At 41.3% G+C, this 24,963-nt stretch overlaps 1 protein-coding gene across 2 annotated transcripts in view; it reads right to left on the bottom strand.

Annotated features, from left to right (window-relative positions):
• Positions 1 to 14: 14 nt before the first annotated feature.
• LOC124596242 (serpin B8-like) overlaps positions 15 to 24,963 on the bottom strand; it is a 211,746-nt gene continuing 186,797 nt past the window's right edge. For both annotated transcript variants that reach the window (XM_047135304.1, XM_047135305.1), the window contains exons 8-9: positions 14,065 to 14,209; positions 15 to 274 (exon numbers count right to left, since the gene is read on the bottom strand). In XM_047135304.1, the coding sequence (XP_046991260.1) occupies positions 244 to 274; positions 14,065 to 14,209 (176 nt within the window). In that variant the 3' untranslated portion in view covers positions 15 to 243. The remainder of the gene's footprint in view (positions 275 to 14,064; positions 14,210 to 24,963) is intronic.

Genomic DNA, 24,963 nt, shown 5'->3' with positions numbered 1-24,963 from the left:
TTTATTAACAATTAAACTTTATAATAATCAAGAGTTCATATATAGCTGTGTGTACTCTTTCTTACACAACTGTTACATTTCTTGTTATGAAACATTTCAAGTATTGAATAAACCAAGAGTGTGTCAAAGAACAAGTTGATTAGTATTTGATAACCACTAAAGTAACAACACTGATGCAACACTATCTTAGCATATCATCAATTACATTGCTGAGAAACAGAATTGAAGAGGTCCTTCTTCCATTTAACCACAAGTCTCTTCATGAGGGCTATTGCTGCAATAGAAATTACTCCAATTGAACAGAGGAAAAATGCATTAGAAACACATTAACTATATTAACTTGTAAATCAACAAGTGTTATAATACAATACAGAAAATACAATACAGTGGAACAATCAAGATTCAAAACCTTAAGTTGAATGCAATAATTTCATAAAAATGAACCATACCATCTATTTTAGATTTCTATCAGTGTGTTCTCTGTAGATAAAAAACAATATGTAGCACTTAGTGTAAAAATGTATTTATGTAAAACTGATGTCACCATTGAAGGATACCCCAATATGGCAGCCAATCCCAGTAAAGTTTCCTGGAGGAAATTGTTTTAATGTCTTTCCTACTACTCAAATATCTTTATGTAGCTAATGAATGGAACATCAACAAGATCAAATATTTATCTGTCTACATAATACATATGCACATACAAGAGCACAAAATTGTGCAAACATACATATTCATAAATAAGAAAGATCATTTTATGAAGAAAACAATATCCAGGTTACAATGAAGTTACAAGAAAACTCTGATGGGTCTTTTTCTTCTATGGGATGCAAGACATTGACTATGTCAAAGATTGACCATGCCCAGTGCTCCAAACTGTTCATAGTATATCCTCATCAAGAGATATATATCCTGCCAAAAACAATCATATCTTCCAGTCTGCTAGCATCAAAATTTGTCTGTAGTGTCCTTATACGTGCCTTGTATGTGGAAAACATCACATTGGGACTATTCATTTGTTACCCCATTTGTGTAACAACTGTCACAACTCTCCAGCAAACATAAACTTGTTTTTTTTTATCAATTGTTCATCTTGTATTCATTGTCTTCCTCCAGACTTTTTTTTTTACATTTTCCCCAGACTGTCTTTATCTTTGCTAAATTGAATAAAATGTCACTATTTAGTCTGGAATTGTAATGGAAGGTTACACAAAAACTGGCAATAAGAATTTTGGAACTTAACAGTACTCTTATTTTTCTCTACTTGAAATTTATATGGGTTCAACCTTCTTTATGGAACAGACTGTTCTGATCAGTGTTGGCTACACATCAACAATAATTTTAGATGTTATGAAGACAGACAGTGCACTAATTTGCATACTACTAAAAACTTATAATACAACTCATATTTTAACTCTGTTATCCTAACTCCCAATCAGCCCTTCATTTCATTTCCAGCATCTGACAATGGCCACAAGTTGAATGAGTACTCCAAATGCTTATTTCACAAGCTTACAGTGGCTCAACTGACAGCCATTGACAGCTGTAATTACTTACTGACCTGCACAGCATAGAAATGTTTGATCCTACAAAAACAAAAGCCTGAATCAGTCAGCACTAAAAAATTCATAGGTAAGACAGGTCGCTACCATGATTAGCAATTTATTGCAGTGTTCTAGAAGTTTTCTATCTTCAACTGCATCCTGGAACTACAACAATCTTATCTAAAATGAGAAGCCAAATTATGAGGAATAAGTGCAGATATGCGCTGAACCCTTAAAATTCAGCTATCTATTGCTCAGCAAGGTTTTCATGTTTGCTCAATCTAACAAACTAATGCAAGTGATTTTGCTTCCAGGAAACAGGGCTCTCAATGTTAGACACTAGACTAACATTGCAATGAGAGTCAGGGTCCAAATCTAGTGTAGGCTACCACTGCCACAACCAAAACCAATACAACCACCTCTTCTTGTTGTTATTGTTTGAGTGAAGGATGTCCAAATACAAATCTATTAGCACCAAATCTGGATTAACATAAAATCAGTGGTTAAAAATAGATAAAAATGAACTATTAACATTTACAAATGATTTTTCCATACCCTACGAAAGTCTAACAGATGCAGCAGTGCAAGTCAGTCAGCTAGAAGAGAGAGCTACCATGACAGGCTTTTTCTGCAGTGGGAAAAAATTTATACCAAATATAAAAATTGTTGCAAAATATTTGATAACAGATACTGAGCAAATACAAAAGGTAAGAAATTTGAATACACTGAAGGAAAAAAAGTCCCAACACCAAGAAATTATGAATGTAGAGAAATGAAATTTCAGGAGTACATTTGCGTAGGTAACAAATTTAAGTAATTAACAATACAAGATCACAGGTTGATGCAAGCCTGAGAAAAGCCACTGCAAATGTTAAATGCTGGTACATTAATAAAGGGTGTAACTGCCAGAACATACAATGCTAGCATGCAAACATGCACACATTGTGTCGCACAAGTGCCGAATGTCAGTTTTGCGGGATGGTGTTCGATGCCATCGCACTTGGTCGATCAACACAGGGATGGCTAATGCTGATTGTGGATGACATTGGAATTGTCATTCGATAATGTCCCATAAGTGCTCTGTTGAAGACAGACCTGATGATTGAACAGACAGAGGCAACATGTTGACACTCTGTAGAGCGTCAGGGATTACAACAGTGGTATGTGGGTGAGTATTATCCTTTTGGAAAACACCCCCTGGAGTGCTATTAATGAATGGCAGTGCAGCTTGTTGAATCACCAAACGGACATATAAATTTTCAGTCTGGGTGCATGGGATAACCATGACAATGCTCCTGCTGCCATGAAATTGCACCCCTGGAGTGCATCCAGTGCATCTAGGCTGCAACCAGATTGGATGCAGGTGCTCATCTAGCTTCCTCGCAACCAACACACAGCCATCACTGGCAGCAAGGCAGAACTGGCTTTCGTCAGAAAACACAACATACTTACACTCCGCCCTCCACTGAGATCTCACTTGGCACCACTGAAGTTGCAAACAGCAGTGGCTTGGGGTTAGTGAAATGCATGCCATGTGGCACCTGACTCGGAGCTGTCCTTGAAGTAACCGATTTATACCAATTCATTGTGTCACTGTGGTGCCAACTGCTACTTGCATTGCTGCTGCAGACACAGTACAATGCGCCACCGCCATATGCCAAACATGACAAGTCTTCCCTCTTGGTAGTGACATATGGCTACCCGGACCCTGGTCTTCTTGTTACTGTACCTTCCCATGACTACCGGTGCCAGAAATCATGTACATTGGTTACATTCCTGCCAAGTATTTCTGCAATACCACAGAAGAAACATCCAGCTTCTCATAACCCTATTACATGACCTCATTCAAACTCAGTGAGCTGTTGATACTAGTGTATCATTTGAGTCCAAACTTGATCTGTTTGCTTTCAAGATGGCACCAAGACTCAGTCTGTAAGTCTTATTGTAGGGAAGCAGCCAACTCACGCCTTATAAAATTCTCATCAGTCATTCCATTGTGTGCCAGCCTAGTCCGCTGTAACTAGCTCTGACGTCACAAATGTTGCGCAATACTTTAAAAATCAAGTAAATAACCTGAAACGTTTCTAGCATGTCAGGAGTAATACTAAATCAATATGTGTTGAATATCAGTTCAATAACTTTAACCATTTCAAAATTTGGACGTTTTTCTGTAAAAATCATTGGCGCAACAGAAAAGAGCTAGAGACTTAAAAATTTATATTTAGATTCCTTTTTCATAATAATTTAGTAGAAACAGTATTCTGGATCTCACAAATTAAAATTTTAGTTGAAATTCATGATTTTCTGGTTTTTGTCTTAAAAATTAAGGAAGCAAGATAGATTAAGTAGGCGAATAAATAAGGCTAGGATGTTTAAATTTAAGTAGAAGGGAGATCCGCTATAGTCATAAAGATGTGAGAAGTTTCAACTGAATAACTATAGAACTATAGCGATAGCGTATCTCCAAAGGGCAAGTTCAGAGCTCGTCTACTGCGGGTAGTGTAATTAAATTAATTCTCTCGCCCAAAATAATTGACTTAGCCACGTCAGATTTTTATTATGATTACTTACCTGTGTGCTGATTGCACATTTAAATTGAGAGCTTCATCGGCCATCAGCAAAGAAAGCGATGATTTATTCAATAACTTGTGGTGCATTACTAGCCCAGCGGCTAGTCGGGAGAGCCAATTTGATCAGGCGTTCCCTTAGCCGTCCGCACCGCGGCTTTATATATAAGAACGTTGCGCGAGGAAGTAAGACCCCAGTTCTCTCCAGACGCTGATTAGCACACCATCCGTGCCAGGAGTCGCGTCGCGTCGGTATCGTTGCTATAAACAGCCTCGGTTGCCGTAATAAGTTACTCGGGATACGTGTAACCATGAAATCATTTTCGAGTAAAGTGTTAATTCTGGGATATCTTTAATGATCTATCTTCAGTTTGCGTATGTCATATTCCCGTGCCACCACAGGACAAACATTCTACCATTATTTAGCGTGGCGTTTGATGAACATTATCATCAAATTATGGCGAGCATTCACTTAAACATTTAATTTGTACAGTTATAGTTGCATCAGCGCATTAGACTCTGAACTGCTCTGTTAGTTGGATTGTGTGGATTCTTTTTGGTCTGTGACTTTCAGAATGTAGTGAACATTTTTAGAGAATCGTTTTTGATTATGAATCCCAGACAATTTCCTAATTCCTCAGAGCTATAAGCTGTAGCTATAAGTGTATTTCTCAGATGAAGTGGGCACTTGGAATTCTAATTACAGGCTTCACGTTTTGCTAATCACTTTCTGGTTGCCAATATTGTAGTTAGAGAGCCAGTGTTGAGAACGGCAAACAACAGCATTAAATAAATAATAGGAACATTTAAATAACAATAATTCCACCCGCCACCCCACAAATGGTGCATCGGCAGGGAAATGCATCTTTTCTACATTACAAAACATATTATATAGCAAAATTATTCCACCCGCCGCCCCACATTATGAATAAGTTTATACAGATATGTAAAGTTGTAAGGTCCTTTTTCATACACCCTGTATACTTTGGTAATCATTGTGAAGTGTATGGTGGAGGTTGCTTCCCATTGTATAACTTATTAGAATTTCTTCCTGTCCCATTCACATACTAGGTGTGATCAAAAAGTAATGGGAATTTTTTAATTCCCCTGGCCTTATACATCTGATTTCCCATTTTTTATCTTGTTGGTACACATGTGCCTCATGTATGTTTGCATTTTCAGCTGTTTTGAAGATTTAGTTTATTGTTTACAGTCAAAAAGGTTATACATGTTTTCAAATGCCGGCCGTTGTGGCTGAGTGGTTCTAGGTGCCTCAGTCTGGAACCGCGCGACCGCTACGGTCGCAGGTTTGAATCCTGCCTTGGGCATAGAGGTTTGTGATGTCCTTAGGTTAGTTAGGTTTAAGTAGTTCTAAGTTCTAGGGGACTGATGACCTCAGATGTTAAGTCCCATAGTGCTCAGAGCCATTTGATTTTGTTTTCAAGTACTCAGTGAATTTTTACTTTTGAGAAAGTTGGATAAAAGAATTTGCATTAAAGTTTGCTTGAAAAATGGAATAAAGTGCAGCACCACATTTGAAAATTGACTGTGAGTTTTGGCGAATCTGCTATGAGTAAGAGGAGAGTTTACAAGTGGTATAAACATTTTAAAGAAGTCAAGAAGATCAAGACGATGATCATCCTGGATGCTCTAGCACATCAATTACTGATGACAATATGGAAGAAGTAGGGAAAATGGTTCTGGAAAAATGGCAAATCACCATCAGAGTGGTTGCTAATGATGTCAGCATATCCTTTGGTTCATGCCAAGCGATTTTTTTTTTTTTTTTTTGGTGTTTTGGGCATGAAACGTGTAGCAGCAAAATTTGTTGTGAAATTGTTGAACTTCAACCAAAAACTATACTTTATGGACATCAGTCAGAAATTACTGAATGGAGTCAACAATGATCCAGAGTGTCTAAAGATTATAACAGGTGACAAATGTAGGTAGATGGGAATGACATTGAAACTAAGGCCCAACTGTCCCAATGGAAACTGCCTGAAGAGCCAAGACCTAAAAAAATTCGACATGTTCCATTACATGTGAAGGTTTTTCTCACTGTTTTCTTCAGGTACAAAGGGTTAGCACATCATGAGTTCCTGCTTTATGGTCATATGTTCAATAAGGAATACTACCTGGAAGATATGCACCATCTACACGAAGAAATCCAAAGAAAACAACCGAAATTGTGGCAAAACCACTCATGGAAATTGCTCCTGCTCACACCTCTATGCTTGTTCATGAATTTTTGCCAAAAAACAAAACTGTTCTGTCGCCTCAGCCACCAAGCTGGCCAGATGTGTTCGCTTGTGACTTCTCTCTATTTACAAGGCTGAAGAGAACCATGAAAGGATGATGTTTTGCCACCACTGATAAGATAAAAACAGAATCACTGAAGGACATGAACATCATAACGAAAAGTGAGTTCCAAAAGTTCTTCCAAGACTAAAAAAAGTGCTGGTACAAGTGTATTATTTCTGTGGGGGATTACTTTGAAGGGAACAAAATTGATGTTGAAGAAGAAATAAAGATTCTTTAAGAGAAACAAAATATTCAGATTAATTTTTGATCATATCTTGTATGGAGCAGAAGAAGGATGATTGCTTAAACCCCTCTCTGCACACCATAATTAGTCTAATCTTGTCTTGACTATCTTTGTGGAAGCAATGCGTAGGGGGTTGTATAATATTCTTCAATTCTTCAGTGTTATTGACTGTAAACGTGCCTACCACCAGATTCCCGTAGCGCCAGATGACATCCCTAAAACAGCTATTATCACGCCGCTTGGTTTGTTCCAATACAACTTCATGCCATTTGGCCTAAAAAACATGTTGCAAATGTGGCAGCATTTCATTGACTCCATCTTACAACATTTTGAGTTTTGCTTCGTGTATCTGGACGACATACTCATTTTCAGCAAGTCAGCTGAGGAACATGAAAATCATTTATCCATGGTCCTCCAGACCTTGAACTCTAATGGTATCCAGGTGAACAAAGGAAAATTCCAGTTGCATCAGCCTTCTGTCACTTTCTTGGGATACACTGTCTCCACCGACAGAATACAGCCTCCTAAATCTCGCATGCATGCCAACACTTCACTGCCACCCCTGTCTACTTACAAAGAACTCCGACATTTCCTGGGCACAATAAATCACTACCGTCATCACCTGCCTTCTGCCGCTGACATGTGGGCCCTGCTGACAGACTCACTGTCAGGTAAACAGACTTCAGGACTCAAACCCATTCGCTAGACTGCACCTATGCTGGAGGCTTTCAATGCATTAAAGACTTCTTTAGCTCACGCTGTGACACTCGCCCACCCTGACCCCTTGGCCGAGTTGTTCATCACTACAGACACCAGTAACATCGCAGAGGGAGCGGTACTACAGCAACGCAAGGCAGCCATGGTTTCCCCTCCTCATTTCTTCTCTAAAAAATTATCAACAGCTCAGAAGAAATACTCCACTTTCAATAGAGAACTTCTTGGAGTCTACGAGGCCAATGTGGAGGGTTGCTCGTTCTCCATCCTCATGGATCACAAACCACTCACTCGCAGATACTTTCTGCAACCTCCCCTGAGGACCCACCCCCCTCAACATTTCCATCACTTTGATGTAGTCTCCCAATTCACAACTGACGTTCTATACGTCAAAGGTACGGACAACATTGCCGCAGATTTTTTTTTGCAGATCAATACTATTTCACGCATCATTGACTTATCCAACATGGCTGCCATACAAGCTTCCGACGAGGAATCTCAAGCTCTCCTCACGGACCCTCAAACATCCCTTGTGTTTACTAAAGCTAAATTCCCCAGTGTTGTGGATGAGGTGTGGTGCGACTCTTCTTACCACTATCTTACGCCCATTACTCCCCCCCTCCCCTGGCACCAGCAGGCCTTCAGTACGCTGCATAACCTCGCTCACCCTGGCATCTGCACCACTACATGGCTTGTCTCCACGCATTTCATTTGGAAAAATATAAAACGGGACTGACAGACCTGGGCACACAGCTGTGACCCCTGGCAACACAACGAATTTGGCTGCCACCCGACCCCACCGCTGGGCAAATTCGACATCCCTCCAGGACGATTTCGTCATGTACATATTGATCACATCAGTCCTCCTCCCCCATCAGAGGGCACAGATGCATTCTATCCACAATTGACCGCACGTCCCGCTGGGTAGAGGCAGTCCCCTTACCTAACATCACTGCCGAAACCGTGGCCAAGGGTTTTATCTCCTCATGGATTGTTAGCTTTGGTTGTCCGACCACCATCACCACCGGCCAGGGTTGGCATGTTTAGTCTTCCCTGTTCACCATTTATGTAAGGTCTGTGGTATAAAGAAAATTCACACCACAGCCTACCACCCACAAAGCAACAGGTAAGTGGAACAATGGCACCACACTCTAAAAACGGTGCTCAGGTGCCACGACTGCCTGTGGTCTGAAGCACTTCCATGGATACTGCTGGGCCTTTGTTCAACTTTCAAGCCCGACTTACAGGGAACTATCTCAGAATTCGTTTTCGGGGAGAACCCCATCCTACCAGGAGAACTCATTCAGCCTCAAGTACCTGAAGACTCCCCCCCCATCACCAGATTCCATAAGTCACATACGCTCCCACTTCAAACGTGCATGCCTGCACCCACCTATCAGCCACTCCCCACAGACACTTATGTGCCAACCGCTCTCAACATTTGCTCCCATGTAATGCTGAGAGATGATTCGGTCCGACAACCTCTGCAACCACCTTATCTTGGCCCCTTTAGAGCCCTCCGGCGGGGCGATACAACTTTCGACATCATCGTCAAAGACAGTCAGCAAAGTGTTTCATTACACTGACTCAAACCAGCATTTGTGGACCCCGACATCCCTCTGCTGGCTCAGTCTGGTTCTCCTAACGACTCTCCCGCCAGTCTCCCTCCCGTTATGGAGTCCGACAATGTTTCTCCTCGGCCACCATGCCGTTTTGTTCCCTCGAAGTCTCCCTGTCGTCTTTTTCGGGTTTCTCAGACATGTCACCCACCACCCCATTTGCGGGTTTTGCTGCTACCTCATCGACTACAGGGACACCCTTTCCCGTAGTCATCCTGTTCTGCAACGTACCCTCATATTGCGTGGACAACATTTCAATCGTCACTCTCGACAACCGAGTTCTCATTCTATTCACAGACACTGCAACCCCACCACCCAATGAGCAGTTAAACGTCAGTGCTGTGCATAGCCTCACCCTCCTTCATGAGTGCAACCTGACGACAATCCGCACCTTCATCTCGCAGGATGGCTCAATTAGCATCCGGGCTTGCCACACCTACACCCCGCCATCTGCCGTTCTACCTGCCTGCTCTCAGGCTGGCCGCCACATCGTCCATTCTTGCTGGCTCAACAACTTTGAGGTGGACCTGCCTCCTGCCGCTTTGCCTCTGCACCCCGTCCCGGTTGGGGTGGAGGTCCCAATCGTGCGTCTACCAGCTCGTACGACCACCAACAGCATCGATACCCACATGGTCTTCCCTGAAGACTCACATGTAGTACTCTGTACTGCGGAGGGGGTGGGGGGGCTGTATGGTGTCGATAGGTCATATCGACCATAGACAACATGAATCTTTGGGACTCAGGTCGCTCATCCGAGCCACCATGTTAATTCAGTCAGTTCTTATACCTTGTACTGTATGCACATGTATGATATTTGTCGAAATATATTAGTGGGGACAGTTTATTCCATATACTGCTATTTGTATCCTGTTTCCATATGCATTTTCATCATGTTCAACAAACTTCTGAAACCCTGCTATCAAATTAGCCATTCTATCAAATTACTCATATTGGTTATAATGATAATATGGTTTGAAACCACACTGCCTGAGTATGTCACAAGCTGTTTTCCTAGCATTCTAGGCTGCCAAGGTGAGCAGTATTCTATATTCAAGAGTATTAAGACTCAGAATTATATTGTTTCTTTTCATTTACTTTACAGATAGCTGACTATTTTGTTGTTTTTCGACTGCAGAGGAGTTTCTTGAAGAAGTCTAAAAAATTTCTTCCCATTATTTTCCTCCATCTTTAAAACACAAAAGCTTTAATAATTGATACTGTTTATATACAACACACAATTTGTATCCGCAGCTGATTTACAACAATAATGCCAATAGCTGATTTAGGAATGTTGCTGAGTATTCCTTGTGGTAATTCAGATTGACATTTACCTCATTCACTTGGTCCAAGTTTAATGTTATACAACACAGCAAACTCATGAACTGGGTACATTTACTTGTTATTACTGCTATCTATGCATTTTAGAGTTTTTCTGAGTTACAAGTGAGCAGTGCAGTTCTGGCAATGAGAATTTCGACAACCAGTGTGGGTCATGGGTGCCAGCTACTGTCAGGTGATAGGATGCAACCTCTGAAGGAATGGGCAAAGATAAAATGTGATTATGTAGCAATGACTTTGAAAATTATTTTAATATGATATTTCAGTTAGCATTCTTCTGTAAGACATCATGTGCTGAGCATAACTCGTGTAAAGTTCATGTTTATGTTTGTGGCAGTTATCAACTGCAAGAGTCAACCGCCTCATCTTTGAGAACGAACTTCTTTGAAAACTATTGATGTCAGTGTGTTCTGAACTCTGTATTCGAGCAGATGTGTTTGTACCGACATGATCAAAATAAAGTTAATTCATTATAAATGAGCGAATACTTAATGTTGGGTTCGATATTACCATACGTAACATCTCGATCCCCATAGTGAGACCCCGATGCTCACAAACGCCACTTACGATGCCAGAAATGTGTACTGGAACATCACAAACAATGCAGCAAACCTTTGTCAGATTTCTACGTCCATCGACTTCGCATTGTGCCGCATCTGGATGCAGTGTACAGGAAGTGTAATTAGTGTGTAAATTCCCGACTCTTGTGTGAATCATGCTTTTTGGTAACTTTCGTCACGTTCTCACACAATGACAATGCGATCGAGGTGCACACGTCATCTGTCGAAACCCACTCAACGCGTCGGTAATTTCACTTCCGGTCAGAGCAGTGCTCCTTCACTGATTAATTTGGAGAATTTTGACTTGCTTTTGTGTAATGAATTAACTTTGTGCAGTGCTTCGACATCGGACAATCATGCCAAACAATGGACTGCAACAGATGGGGACTATGTTTCAAATCCCAGTTCACATGAACTCCGAACTACGACTAAATCGCATGCCTGGTCGAATTCAGAAATGCCCTTCACGGCTACTGTGTCGCCTGCACCACATGCAAATTCGTTCGACCTGGTTTCCGCACAGCCCGTCTTTCAGAGTTACACCGACGACAATGCTGGCTGTTTCTCAGTGCAACATTGGACATGCCACGCCTCTCTCTATGCAGCACCCGAGCCGCACCGACTCTGCTCAACCGCTACCGACAGCGACGTCACGGCTGCCGCCTGCTGGCTCACTGACCTCAACACAGTCAAAACAAACAGCTGCGCGACATATGATCCCGCCACGGCTACCGCACCCGCATCTTGTCAACAAGTCGCCGACACTACGCATGCTTACCGCCCGGCCGTTCACTACTCGACCGTGCCCGCAACTTGTTCACTCACCCCAGAAGACGATTGCAGCCGTATCAATGCTTCATACAACAGTGAACGTGTTCTCACTCCGCTGCCGCTGAGTACTGAGTTTCACATTCGCGGCCACACACACGATCTGTTCTACTCAAACTGTTATGTCAATACTGTGCTGCCGACCTTGTCTTGTACACCAGGTTACCCTTTGATAGAGACAGATTCTGATTTTGACCCCTTCTTACTCAGTGATACACAGCAGACTGCTTCACGACATACATTTTCGCCTAAACAACTGCGACAGCTAAGTGAGCAAATTGTGACATACAACTTGTTGGTACAAGATCAGTTACACATGCTGCAGCTGACACCAACCGAGCATGACATGCAACGAGATGCATTTTCGCCTGAACAACTGCGACAGCTACGTGAGAAAATTGCGATATACAACTTGTTGGTACAAGATCAGTTACACATGCTGCAGCCGACACCGACCGAGCACGACATGCAACAAGATGCTCCTGTCATTGTTCCGCCTCGGACTGCTCACGATCCTTTGCCATTACTACCAGCTACAACTAATACCCTGACGATCACGCTACATGGATCTATGTCCCAGATGTCACAACTGTCATCATCATACCGCCTCAAGTGGAAATTCTACGTTACTGATGTGATACAAGCAACTTATTTACGTCGCTGCCACCTTTCCTTGGTAGTTGCAGACACTTCATTTCTGTACCATGGCATAACTAGCCGCATTCCAGTGCCGCTTGCTTTGCCGCCCTCTTTGCTACCTCTGCAATGTACGACCAACACATCTGCCATTTCTGCTTCGACGAGAGAGCATCTTTCTGCTCTGACACATGACTGTGCAGCAGTTTTGCGTGACCAGCTTGCAGCCTTACGACTCGACCGCAGTGCCGACAGCAACAGCACACACGCAGCTCCAGTTCCATCAAACTGTGTCACCTCTCTGCCATGCAGCAGTAGTTCATCCGCCGATTCAACTTCTTCATGTTCACATTACGTCTCATCGCCTTCCTGCTCTGACCATGGTTTCTCCGACCACGTCTGCCTTCCACCAACTCTTGCTGTCGCCATACCTCATGCACAGCGTTCATGGACTCTGAGGTGATGCTTCCGTCTATACTGAAGTCATCCGCTGCCAAGGTCAGTCATGTGCAACTTGCTGTTTTCTCCACTGCTGTGACATCAAGCTCCTCTACAACTCCGTCATTACTGCGAGTGTTGCTCATCTGGCATCTCTTACGCAACCTGTTAAGCTACAGCATGCTTGCTCCTTTATGTCATACAGCCAATAACAAACTGTTACCGGACACGTTGCACTTACCGTGGTGCTCACTGGCAAATACTTTGACAATACATCGCATCGCATCTTCTACGCACTCCGCGCCTTTGATCGGATCAAAACCCCACTGCGCCGCACAGCCTCGGCACGACGATGTTCTCCCCACCGACACGCTGCCACCTTCTGCTTCCACCGTGCCATCTGCAGCATGGCACGGTCAACCTGTGGACACCTTCTGCACCTTCTCCCTCCGCTGGTCGCGCCTACCAAGACATCAAGAAATGGTCCGATTGCGCCTCGCGCTAGCACCTGCCACAACACGATCAGTCACGCGCACCTGCGCCATCAGCCGGCCGGGTGCACACACGCCTCTCATCATCCTTACCATGCTCCGCACTACTGGCGGGGGCTGTGTGGCGGTTATCGACTGCAAGAGTCGACCGTCTCATCTTTGAGAACGAACTTCTTTGAAAACTGTTGATCTCAGTGTGTTCTGAACTCTGTATTCGAGCGGATGTGTTTGTACTGACATGATAAAAATAAAGTTAATTCATTATAAACGAGCGAATACTTGATGTTGGGTTCGATATTACCGTACGTAACATCTCGATCCCCATATGTTAATAAACAGGCACTGAGTGTTATTTATGTAGTTCATCATTGAAACTCTTGAACCTCAAAAAGAAATATTTAATTTGCTTGCAAAGTGAAGTGCAAAATGGATGCACATCGTGAGTTTAAAGACTATTACTATTATATTCATGCTTAACTTTTTCATCTGCTCAAGGCAACACACATCCATATTTTTATTAATCCTACATACCTTGTTATGTGATGTTACACACTGTCATAGGACAGGCCACTATTACAATTTTACAAATATTATAAGTAACTTTTAATTTTAAAAGACAACAGTCACATCTGTAGAATGACAATAAATCAACTAAATACTTGTGGTATCCACAGAAAAATTTAACTTGGTTGTTTTAGACTCACAGCAACAAAAAATAATAATAAAATGCTACAATTGGTTATTTTAGACACAAAATAAGAAAAATAACATTAAAAACCCTTACCTTGATGCTAAATCCTGAACTCTTCCAACAAAAAGGATAGCTTGGTGAACCCTATTTATGAGAAGAAACAGGAATGGGTGGTCAGCTTTGAACACAACTGGAGGTGGTGGATTCATAATTGCACAGCACATTACAAATGCAACACCTGAAAAGAATGTATAGTGATACATTTTTGACATAACTATTATCTAAATTATCATAATTTTGTGAAGAAATTCAACTAATATTTATCACTAACCAATATAAAGTAAATATTAATAACCAGGCAATGAACTTAATATGTAAGACAGTGAAATCACATTTGGTAGAAGGGTTGATATTACCATCCAGCCATCCAAGAGAAAACCCAGGAATTCAGCTGGCAAAAGGTGAAGTAGAGGTGGAGATGGAGGGGGGGGAAAGGGGTAAGGGGAGAAGCAACTTATATTAATTTTGTGGAAGTATGAGAGGGAGAGGAAACAAAGTATAATTTCTTACCAAACTGAACTCAAAAATATTGAAAAAGAAAATGAATTCATTAATAACCAAACGTACTAATGCTGTCGCTTTGTAATAGGTATTGTTCTCTACAGCTGGTCAGTCACTACTGCTACCACTACTGGGAAGCCGAAAGCTGTTTCTGAGCATTGATGTCAGAAATAAAATAGTGAGTATTTGTTTTTCAGTATTCTCTACAGTTTGACAGTCACTTCTGCTAACATTAATGGTATGCTGAAAGACATATCTGAGCATTGGACTAAAAACTAAAATCATGACTACTTGCTTTTCAATATGTCACTTCTCCTCTCTGAGTTTTCAAAACCAACAACTGTTTAATATCCATCAACAGTAAAAGCCACATTAAAAGTGATTTTAGAGTTTCATTATTCTTCTGACTTCCACTTAATAAAATAATTCTTAAATTTCTAAATACTGATGAACTTTAATTATGGACATGTGAGAAAAAACATACAGTTTGAGCAGTAGCTAAGCTTGTACTAATAGCTTTATAGAAATTCTTATCTTTTTGCTTGTTTGCATTGTTGTCTTGCAAATCTATGGAAGTACACAGGAAAGGAGTACTCTAAGGTATTCTACTACCTCCATAGGAGCCAATTATATAACTGAATGGGGCAATTCATTCAGCATCCTCTCAAATTTCTCAATCAATTTTCACCCCCTTGAAATGCTCATTTGCACAACAGGTTCTACAGGGTTTCTCTAGTTCATGCACAATTCTCTCTTCTGGATATGCATGCAGATGGTATTTGGAAAACAATGTATGGTTTACATTTTCCTGTGCTAAAAATTCCTTGGACTACTTAGCAGTGAGCTGAGATCCATTGTCAGACAATAACTTTTCTGGGTTTACTTATCTTCTTAAAATTATGATAACTCAGTTTATCAGTTACAATATTAGCATTAGCTGTTTTTAAAAGATACAGTTTCACCAATTTAGACCAACAAGTAACTACCACAAAAATTTATGCCATTCCTACCCAGCCATAACACAGGGGACCAAAATATCCATATCCACAAAATCCCAAACACCTTCTGGTATTATTGGATAAAAATCAAATGGCTCTGAGCACTATGGGACTTAACAGCTATGGTCATCAGTCCCCTAGAACTTAGAACTACGTAAACCTAACTAACCTAAGGACATCACACAACACCCAGTCATCACGAGGCAGAGAAAATCCCTGACCCCGCCGGGAATCGAACCCGGGAACCCGGGCGTGAGAAGCGAGAACGCTACCGCACGGCCACGAGCTGCGGACTATTACTAGATAAAAAATTATCAAACCATCCTCATATAACTTCCTGAAAATGATAATTTTGAAGTTGTCCTAAATAGACTTTGTTAAATCATCTTCACGTAGGAAATGAGACTGATGACCTCAGCAGTTTGGTACCTTAGAAATTTATACACACACTTAGGAGATGAGAGAAACTGTTGCAAAAACATTTGATGTCTTTTCAAATTTGCCAACTTTCAGAAAATAAATAGCAAAGTACCATCATTCATTTACATCTTGACAAGCTGGTTTCACTAATAGGAGCTGAGATAATACATGTGGCACCATATTGTCTTGTTCTTTGACATAAACAATAGAAAAATTAAATTCTAGTAAGAAGAAACCCCACTGAGTAAGTCTGCTGTAAAACAGTCTACTTCTCAATGGGAATTATAATGCACTCTAATTGGTGTGCACTACTGTTTGATTCCCATAAAATATCTATTTAAATTTCTTGAATGACCATACCATTGCCAGAGCTTCTTTTTCTGTTGTTCCATAGTTTCTCTCATGATCAGATAACATGTAACTCATAATGCCAACGGGATAGTGTGCTGTGGTATTATTACTATATATGAGTTGTAAAATCTGCATCCCAGATCACAGTTTGGGATATATGTCACTAAATTAAATATTCAGTTTGTTATTTTATTTAAGGTTCTTGTACCTAATACCAAATGGACTGATCCATCCCGCTTTTTAATCGCTATTAATACGTTTTCATAGCAGACATCTGAAGTTTCAATAATGCCTCATCTTTCCATTCCTTTGGTTTCAGTTTGGGCACCTTTCTTAGCTGATAAAGGAATTGGATATGGTTTGATATAGGATTTTTCATGTGGATTTATTATTTGTTTATGCACAACACCATTCGTTTCAAGGAATATAAGTGTTTGTGCTTACTTACAAGAGAGACTGATGTAAATTGTTTGTTCTTATGACACATGATGCTTTATCTCCTATTCTAAGCATATCATTATTAATGTCCTGTGAATCATTTAACTTTTATGGTGTTGCTTATTGTTTATAAGATCACTTAAGTGATGCATCTCCCACTAGGAATACTCCTAGAACCTGTGACATTGTTGATGGTCCTAGCTGCAAATGCTGCTTTCAGATGTAGAAATGTAATTGATGTACTGTGTCTGCATGAGTATCATTTAAATGCAGGAATATAGATGTTGAGGTTTATAAATTAGCAGCTTTCAGCTTTCTACTGTGTGTAAAAATTCATTATAAATTCAAAAGTCTAGACACGACTAGTTTTTGCATAGAACACCACATGTAATCATGTCTATCATCACAAATATAATTATTAATCTATTACACATTCCCAACTGGAAATATTTCAGAAGTTTCAGAAAAAACTGAAACACATCTGTGGGCAACAAATTAAACCCACATACAGCTTTGCACAAAATACTTTATTTTTCCAACTTGGAAAAGAAAACTAACTGAATTAACAGTCAAAGAGTAAATACTTATATCTAACGTCCATTGCACTTACATGGAGTAACAAAGCATGCATCACTGGCTACTCCCACATTCCCACACAGCCCCCCCTCCCCCCTTAAAGTGCAGAGCACCCAGGATAAATGCGTACTTAAACTAGACTTGTCTCCCTGCTCTTGTACGGACGACTTGTTGCTGTGAGGATGAGGGAGCTGGTGTGGGCTGTTGTGTTGTGGTTCCATGTCCTCTTGCCATTGGTTCTTCTGCCGTATCATGTGTAGTGAGTTCCAAACTTTGGTCCTTCTCATCCTGTTGAGTGTCATAATACTCCAGTTCTGGTAAGACTCATGTGGGTTTTACCTTCTCTATGGACACACTAATAGTTCTGTCATTCTGTGAGAGGTCCATAGTATGGGTGTTGCATCATACTATTCGATAAGGTCCAGTATATGGAGGTTGTAGTGGCGCTCTGACTGAATCTGTGCGGAGCATAGCATGTGTACAGTCTGCCAACACCTTATGCACAAAAACTGATTGCTCACCATGTCTAGATACTGTAGGCCTTCTCTTTGTTTCCACATGCTCACAGATTTCATGTATCAATGATGAGAGGTTTGTTGGCATTGGTGATGCGTTGACAGTTAGGTAATCTGTCAGGATTCTCAATGGTTCCCCATCCACCAATTCCACCACTGAGGCACTGATGTCTGTCTTGTATGTGGTTTGTAATCCAAGGAGAACCAATGGAAATGCTTATGTTCAGCTTCTCTGATGACACATGAGAGCTGCCTTCAACGTCCTGTGCCATCTCTCCACCATATCACTGTTTGCTGGATAGTAGCTTGTTGTATGGTGGTGCTGGAACCCAAATAAATTAGCTAGCTCATTGAACAGACTAGACTCAAACTGGTGGCCTCGATATGTTGTGATATGCAGGGGGCACCTAAAGTGAGCTAGCCATCGAGAGACAAATGCCTTTGCAACAGTTTCTGCCGCTATGTCAGTGATCAAAGTGGCCTCCGCCCATCTCGTGCATCTGTCTACCACTGTTAACAAGTATTTAGAGCCATCAGAAACTAGGAGTGGACCACTACATCCACATGGACATGGGCAAATCTTGCTGATGGTCCTATGAAATTCCCAATTTCCGTGTGAGCGTGTCATCCTAATTTGCAGCGCTGACATTGTAGGCATGCGTGAGTCGATTCGCTGGCGTCCTTTTTAATTGATGGCCAGACAAAACGTTCTGTCAGTACCCTGATTGTGGCATTTGCCCCTGGGTGTGCCAGGCCGTGAACACTGTCAGATGCCGCCTTACAAAATTGTTGTGGAATGTAAGGGCCTGGCTTCTGCTGTGATATATCGCACCATAACTTAAGACTTCTTCCTGGGATGAGTATCGGCTGTAAGTGTAACCCTGTTGTGTGGTCTGTCAATAACATCTGTAGATCCAGATCTGCTTCCTGTGGTGTCAAGAGTTCTTCATAGTTTATTGTGCTGATCACACTGCAGACATGAGAAAAGTAATCTGCAACCACATTCTCCGCACCTCTGATGTGCCTTATATCTGTGATGAATTGACTAACAAAGTCTATGTGTCAGAACTGCCTTGGCAAGCAATTATTGTTGATGTTGCTGAAAGCTGATACTATAGGTTTATGATCAGTGAAAATTGTTACTGCCCTGGCTTCAATATATGGGTGGAAATGTTTAACGCTTTCATATATTGCCAACAACTCTCTGTCATACGCACTCCATTTTGTCTGTCAGAGTTGCAGCTTTTTTGAGAAGAAACTAACAGGTTGCCAATGTCCATCAATCTGTTGTTGCAAGGCTGCACCAATTGCGACCTGGCTGGTGTCTACTACAATACTCAACAGTGCACGAGTAACACTGCCTCCTCTAAGCTTTGTTGTAAGTCGCCAAAAGCTTTGGTCATTTCTGGTATCCATTGCAACTTTCCCTTTCCTGTGGTATTCTTGCCAGCCAGTGCATTTGTAAGTGGTTTCTGTGTTTTGGTGGTAATTGGTAAATGATGCTGCTAAAAATTTACCACACCGAAATAACGCTTAAGTTGTTTGTAGTCTGTGAGTTTGGGTAGGTTTTGCAACATGTCGATCTTCTCTGGTAATGGCTGTATACAATTGGCTGAGACTATATATCTGAGAAAAGTTACTTGACTCTTGACCATGATGCATTTGCGTTCATTTAACACTACTCCACATTTATCGAGTCTTTGTCATACCTCCTGAATATGACTATCATGTGATTGCATATCCTCTGAGAATACCGAAATATTATCCAGATATGCATAACAGAAAGGTAATCCCTAGAGCACTTCATCAATGAATCTTTTCCAAGTTTGGGCCGCATTTTTGAGTCCAAATCCCATAAATAGAAATTTGAATAGCCCAGAGGGTGTGATCACTGCCATCTTTGCCACGTCAGCTAGAGCCACAGGAATCTGACTATATGCCTTATGACAATCAAGTACTGAGAATACACACCCACTAGAGCATAGGTAACCCCTTGAATGTTTGGTATAGGGTATTTGTCTGGGATTGTTATCATGTTCAATTGGTGGTAGTCACCACAGGGATGCCATGTGCCATCTTTCTTGCGTACTAGGTGGAGAGGGGATGTCCAAGAACTGTCAGAACTTCTTATTACTCCAGCCTGGAGCATCTCCTAAAGTATTGCTTTTGTCTCCACTAATCACTCAGGGGCTAATCTGTGGATGCATCTTGACACTGGCAGACATGGGCTGGTGTGTATATAATGCTCTGTATTATGCTTAACTATTGGAGTCTTCATGTCTTCTTGGGGAGACTGTATAGCTGAGCTGCTGACTAATCCTAATACAGCCTCTGCCGCACTGCATTGAAAACCTTTTATTATGCCCCTATTTGATCTGGTAGTAGTATTTGCCAAGTCCATGGTGAGTGCAAAATGAGACAAGAAATCTGTGCTTTTTAAGATCGGCTGTAAAATATCTGCCACTACAAAATTCCACTTGTAATGGGTAGATAAACCAATATCTATCATGAGCTCTTTATAAACGTATGTGTTTATACTTGAATTGTTAACTGCTATCAATTTCAAAGGCTCCCATGTGTCCTTCTTTACAAAACTTGGGGTCAGCAAGGTACTCACTTCTGGGCCGGTGTTGAGGCCTGCTGAGAGTCTATCAACCATTTGTAATCTGTGTGATGTTAGCTTATACTCCCAGGGCGATGTAGAGTGGCATAAAGATACAGCAAACAGGAAGCCTTCAAGTACCTTAACTTGACTGTGCATGTTGCTGCCTGCAACTGTCAACTGGTTCCCTGTTCGTATATGGCAGTGTTCATGAATGCCGCAGCCCGTGGTGCCTAGAGCAGGCTGCCCTCACCACTTTGGTATCCACAAGATTTTGTGCCTCTTGTAGCTTGTGGCCCGAATCATCTGTGATACCAGCGAAAATTGTCGATGTGAGCTTGATCCTGTTTGGAATGTGACCTCTTCTTGTTACTGGTGGACCTGGTGGATGTCTGCAGCTCCCAGTTATGTAGTCAAGTAGCCATATTTTCCATCACATCTTGCAGTTTCCTGATCCCATCAGTGATGCCTGGTTTTTCCTGTAACCTGTGGCTGCACAGCTTAACTTCGATTCTTCTATCTATTCCGATGAGTCATCATTGGCTTCCACTGCAGAGGTGGCAGATGATGTTGCTACAGATGCTACGAGTGTCAACTGTAGAGTAGTGAAAGTTCTGTCAGCTATTTGCAGCTGCTTGTCAAGAGACTGTCCTTCATATGCAGTCATCATCAGTTGAACTTGGTGAGGAAGTTGCTGTCTCCAGACATGCAGTAACAATTCACTGGATATCATGCTTGCATCAACTATAGTGTGTAAATGTCTCCAAAATTCAGATGGACTTTTGTCCCCCTGTTTCTACTGATACATTACCTGGGAATTTCATGCAGTGAGCGATCAACGCCATTTTAAGTGTGGTGTATGATTGTTGGAGCAGCGGATGTATGATCGTATCAGAGACTATCGCTGTTGCTCTCTGACCCAGGTTGCTAATTGTGAGAGTGAATTTTTCATGGTCTTCAGTTATGCATTGATACTTGAAGATATTCACTGTTATCACGAACCATACGTCTGGTTGTGTAGGTGTGAACGGAGGTGCTCTTAACTGCAACTGTGGTGCGGTTGATAACGGCGCATTTGTGCACGAAAAATCTTTGGCATGGGAGTATGCTCGTGGTGTGGCTGCTACTACAGGAGTTGGTAAAAATCATGGATTTCATTTTGCTATCATTCTTTGGCGTTGCAAGCTCCAAAAGCCCAATCTCTTGCTTTAGCTGTTGTATCTTGTCATTTGTTGCTTGCAGAATTTTGTTAGCTTCTTCCATCTTTGGTAAAACTGCCACACGATATTAAGTTGTGAGAGCTTTTCTTTTTTTTCCTGGGGTCACTATCATGTAGGCAACAAATTAAACCCACATACAGCTTTGCACAAAATACTTTATTTTTCCAACTCAGAAAAGAAAACTAACTGAACTAACAGCCAAAGAGTAAAAACTTGTATCTAGTGTCTGCTGCACTTGCATGGAGTAAACAAAGCATGCATCACTGGTTACTCCCATGTTCCCACACATCTATTAGACAAATGGAGGAAAATAATAATTTGCGGCAACTACAATATTAAATTGAAGGAGCCTGAACTACAAAATGATATACAAATTTTGCTTAACATTTTCAATCTAACAATTGTACATGTATGTAACAATTATATATCTGACCACAGAATTGCATGGGGCACCAACACTTTAAGAGACAATAAAGTTAATGTCAATTCAATTTTAAATGGTTACTAGATCTCAATGACTGATTAGGTATATTATCTCATTCACTGTGATTCATAGATCACAATAGAAAGGAGAAAAGGTTGGGAAGTGGGATAAGTCAAAGTATCCATTAACAAATGATAAGCCAATCATAGAAACAGTATCTTTAAACTTTTTAGCAATAAGCTAAATGTGAGCATGTCAATTAGACAGAACACTGCTACTTTCAAGAATGTTGATGCATCCTCTGTTACATAAAACAGCTAATGTTCATCTTTTATTGGTTGCTTGAAATATATTTGATTATGTTTTATTGGTATGCAACATATACTTGATTATATTGGTATGTTTCAAAGAAAATTATTTTCTACCTGTCTATCAAAAAAAGACCCGTTAACAGTTCAGTAGTACATGTCACACAGGTTTACAGTTAATACTGTTAGTTGCCACAAAACTAACAGGAATTTTCAGTCCCTGAATGAAGATAATCAGATAATTTATAAAAGGGGTGGCTAATGAGATTTCATTTAAATTGTCTTTTGAATGGATGAGGATTCCCAATTTTTTCCTTTATGATAGACAGAAACCTGTTCAATACCTGTGAAGTGAGATACATGATTTCACTCTGTATCCTAAACAAGGACACCCTTGATACACAAGTGATGGATAATGTGGATTGTGCTGAAAAGACCACGGTTTTCCACAGGAGAAACCTTACTGTGCTAGACAGAGTGGACTTGTTGTCATCTGGCTTTCTGCACTAGGACTACTAGTTCTTTCACTGAAGTGCCTCCACGAGCATCATATCACGGGAGTTAATTTTCCTGCAGGTGTGTGACCACTCCAAAGTCACCTGAAAAATCCTTGAGGGGGAAAACTTTTTTGTGGCACATTGCGAGTCATGAACCTGCCAGACAAAGCCATGGGAATGTTTGCTGTATGTATGTGCATGAAAGCCTGGGCAGTTTTCAGCAGAAAGTTGCACCCTAGAATAAGGAATCAAGATGAGGAGAACTGTCCAGGAGGAATCATCAACTGGCTGGTACTGATATATCATCAGCCAATAATAAGAGAGCTGGAGAGTGCAGGTATCATTTTGGGAAAGTAATGAGAGTCAGTGATCACATTCATTGACATTTCCATTGGAGACACTTGAAGAGGAGTGAGGCTTCAAGATCATTCTTTGGGGAGATTTTATGTTGAGACATCATCTCAAGACTTAGTAGTCAGGATTTGCTGTCACAAATCCATGATGATTTCAATCTACTCCATGTTGTTCTGATTTCTATTCTAGTCTTTAGTGAGTTTCATTCCAGACTGATGCTTATTCTCATGAGTATTTGACTCTGTTTGCTTTTCTGAAGCCAGTATTCTGTCTCTTTCATGATGCTGCTTTTGCAGTCTGATTACTGTTCTGATCCAAGTTTCAACACTGTTGCCAATGAGTGCCTCTCATGAACACCATTATTCATTTCAAAACTGATTTCTTGGTTGCATCCTTTGCAATGTGGCCATATGCAAAACTTAAGACTGGTCAGAGAGCTAATCCCTTGGAATGCTACCACCTGAATGGTAAACACACTGGCTGCTTGGCCCTTGCCTGTGGTGCTGATCATCTAATAGTCCATTCACCTGTGGGCTACTGTCAACCATTCTTCACACTGTCCACTCACGGAGGATAAGGACAAAACAACAGTCCAAGACACATGCCACTGCAGATTGATACCCACAGAGAGCACACTCTACACTGCTGATGACCAAATCAATATTTTGGTGAGGTTTCAGTCAGCTGTTTTGGTATTAGAATATGTGTTTCAGTGTTTTACACACATCCATTGAAAAGGCAACTTTTGGTTTGATTAATGATGATTAAGCCTGGCACCCAGAAAACAAAGAAATCAATTAATTTTTCCATAAATTCCCGCTAAATCATTCCTATTCACCAAATTTTAGTGTCCAATGTAGGCTCAGTATCATGTGAGTTACCAAAGTATGATATCAGTAACATCACATTTGTGAGTCCTGAGTTTAATCTAGAGTCATAACTGGTATGATATGTCCATATCAGTTATTTTCTTCTGAGGCTAGACAAGTGAGGTCCAAATGTAGCCACAGTGCTCATGCTGTACTGATCACTGGTGCGAATTGTGGTGTCACCGCCAGACACCACACTTGCTGGGTGGTAGCCTTTAAATCGGCCGCGGTCCGTTGGTATACATCGGACCCGCATGTCACCACTATCAGTGATTGCAGACCGAGCGCCGCCACACGGCAGGTCTAGTCAAGAGAGACTCCCTAGCACTTGTTCCAGTTGTACAGCCGACTTCGCTAGCGATGGTTCACTGTCTACATACACTCTCATTTGCAGGGACGACAGTTTAGCATAGCCTTCAGCTACTTCATTTGCTACGACCTAGCAAGGCACCATATTCTTAAAGAATGTATTCTGAACAGACAATATTGTGAATCATGTACTGTCAAGAGCGATGTTCATCATTAATGGATTAAAGTTAAGTATCAAACTAATTATGTCTGCTTTCTGAATTCTAATTCCTTGTCATGTTCCAGACCTGACGTCAGTAGAGTCCTTCCCTCCTCACGTCAGCCTGCGTGAGCTAAAACGCGTGCATTTTGGCCCCCACTAGTAACACGGAGTTGGCTCTTCTGCCAACACAACATTGGCGACGAGTGTACAAACAGTGTTCTTATCTATACTGCCCTGATTTCCTTCTGTCATGGCTTCGCCACAATCTCCAGATGTACTGTCCGAATTTTATCGCTTACAGAATCAGCAGACCCAGGCATTACTGGATGCACTTGGACAGCTTGTCCA

The sequence above is a fragment of the Schistocerca americana genome, chromosome 2, assembly GCF_021461395.2.
Source record: "Schistocerca americana isolate TAMUIC-IGC-003095 chromosome 2, iqSchAmer2.1, whole genome shotgun sequence".
Taxonomy (NCBI): Eukaryota; Metazoa; Arthropoda; class Insecta; order Orthoptera; family Acrididae; genus Schistocerca; species Schistocerca americana.
This window is presented reverse-complemented; position numbering and strand designations above follow the sequence as displayed.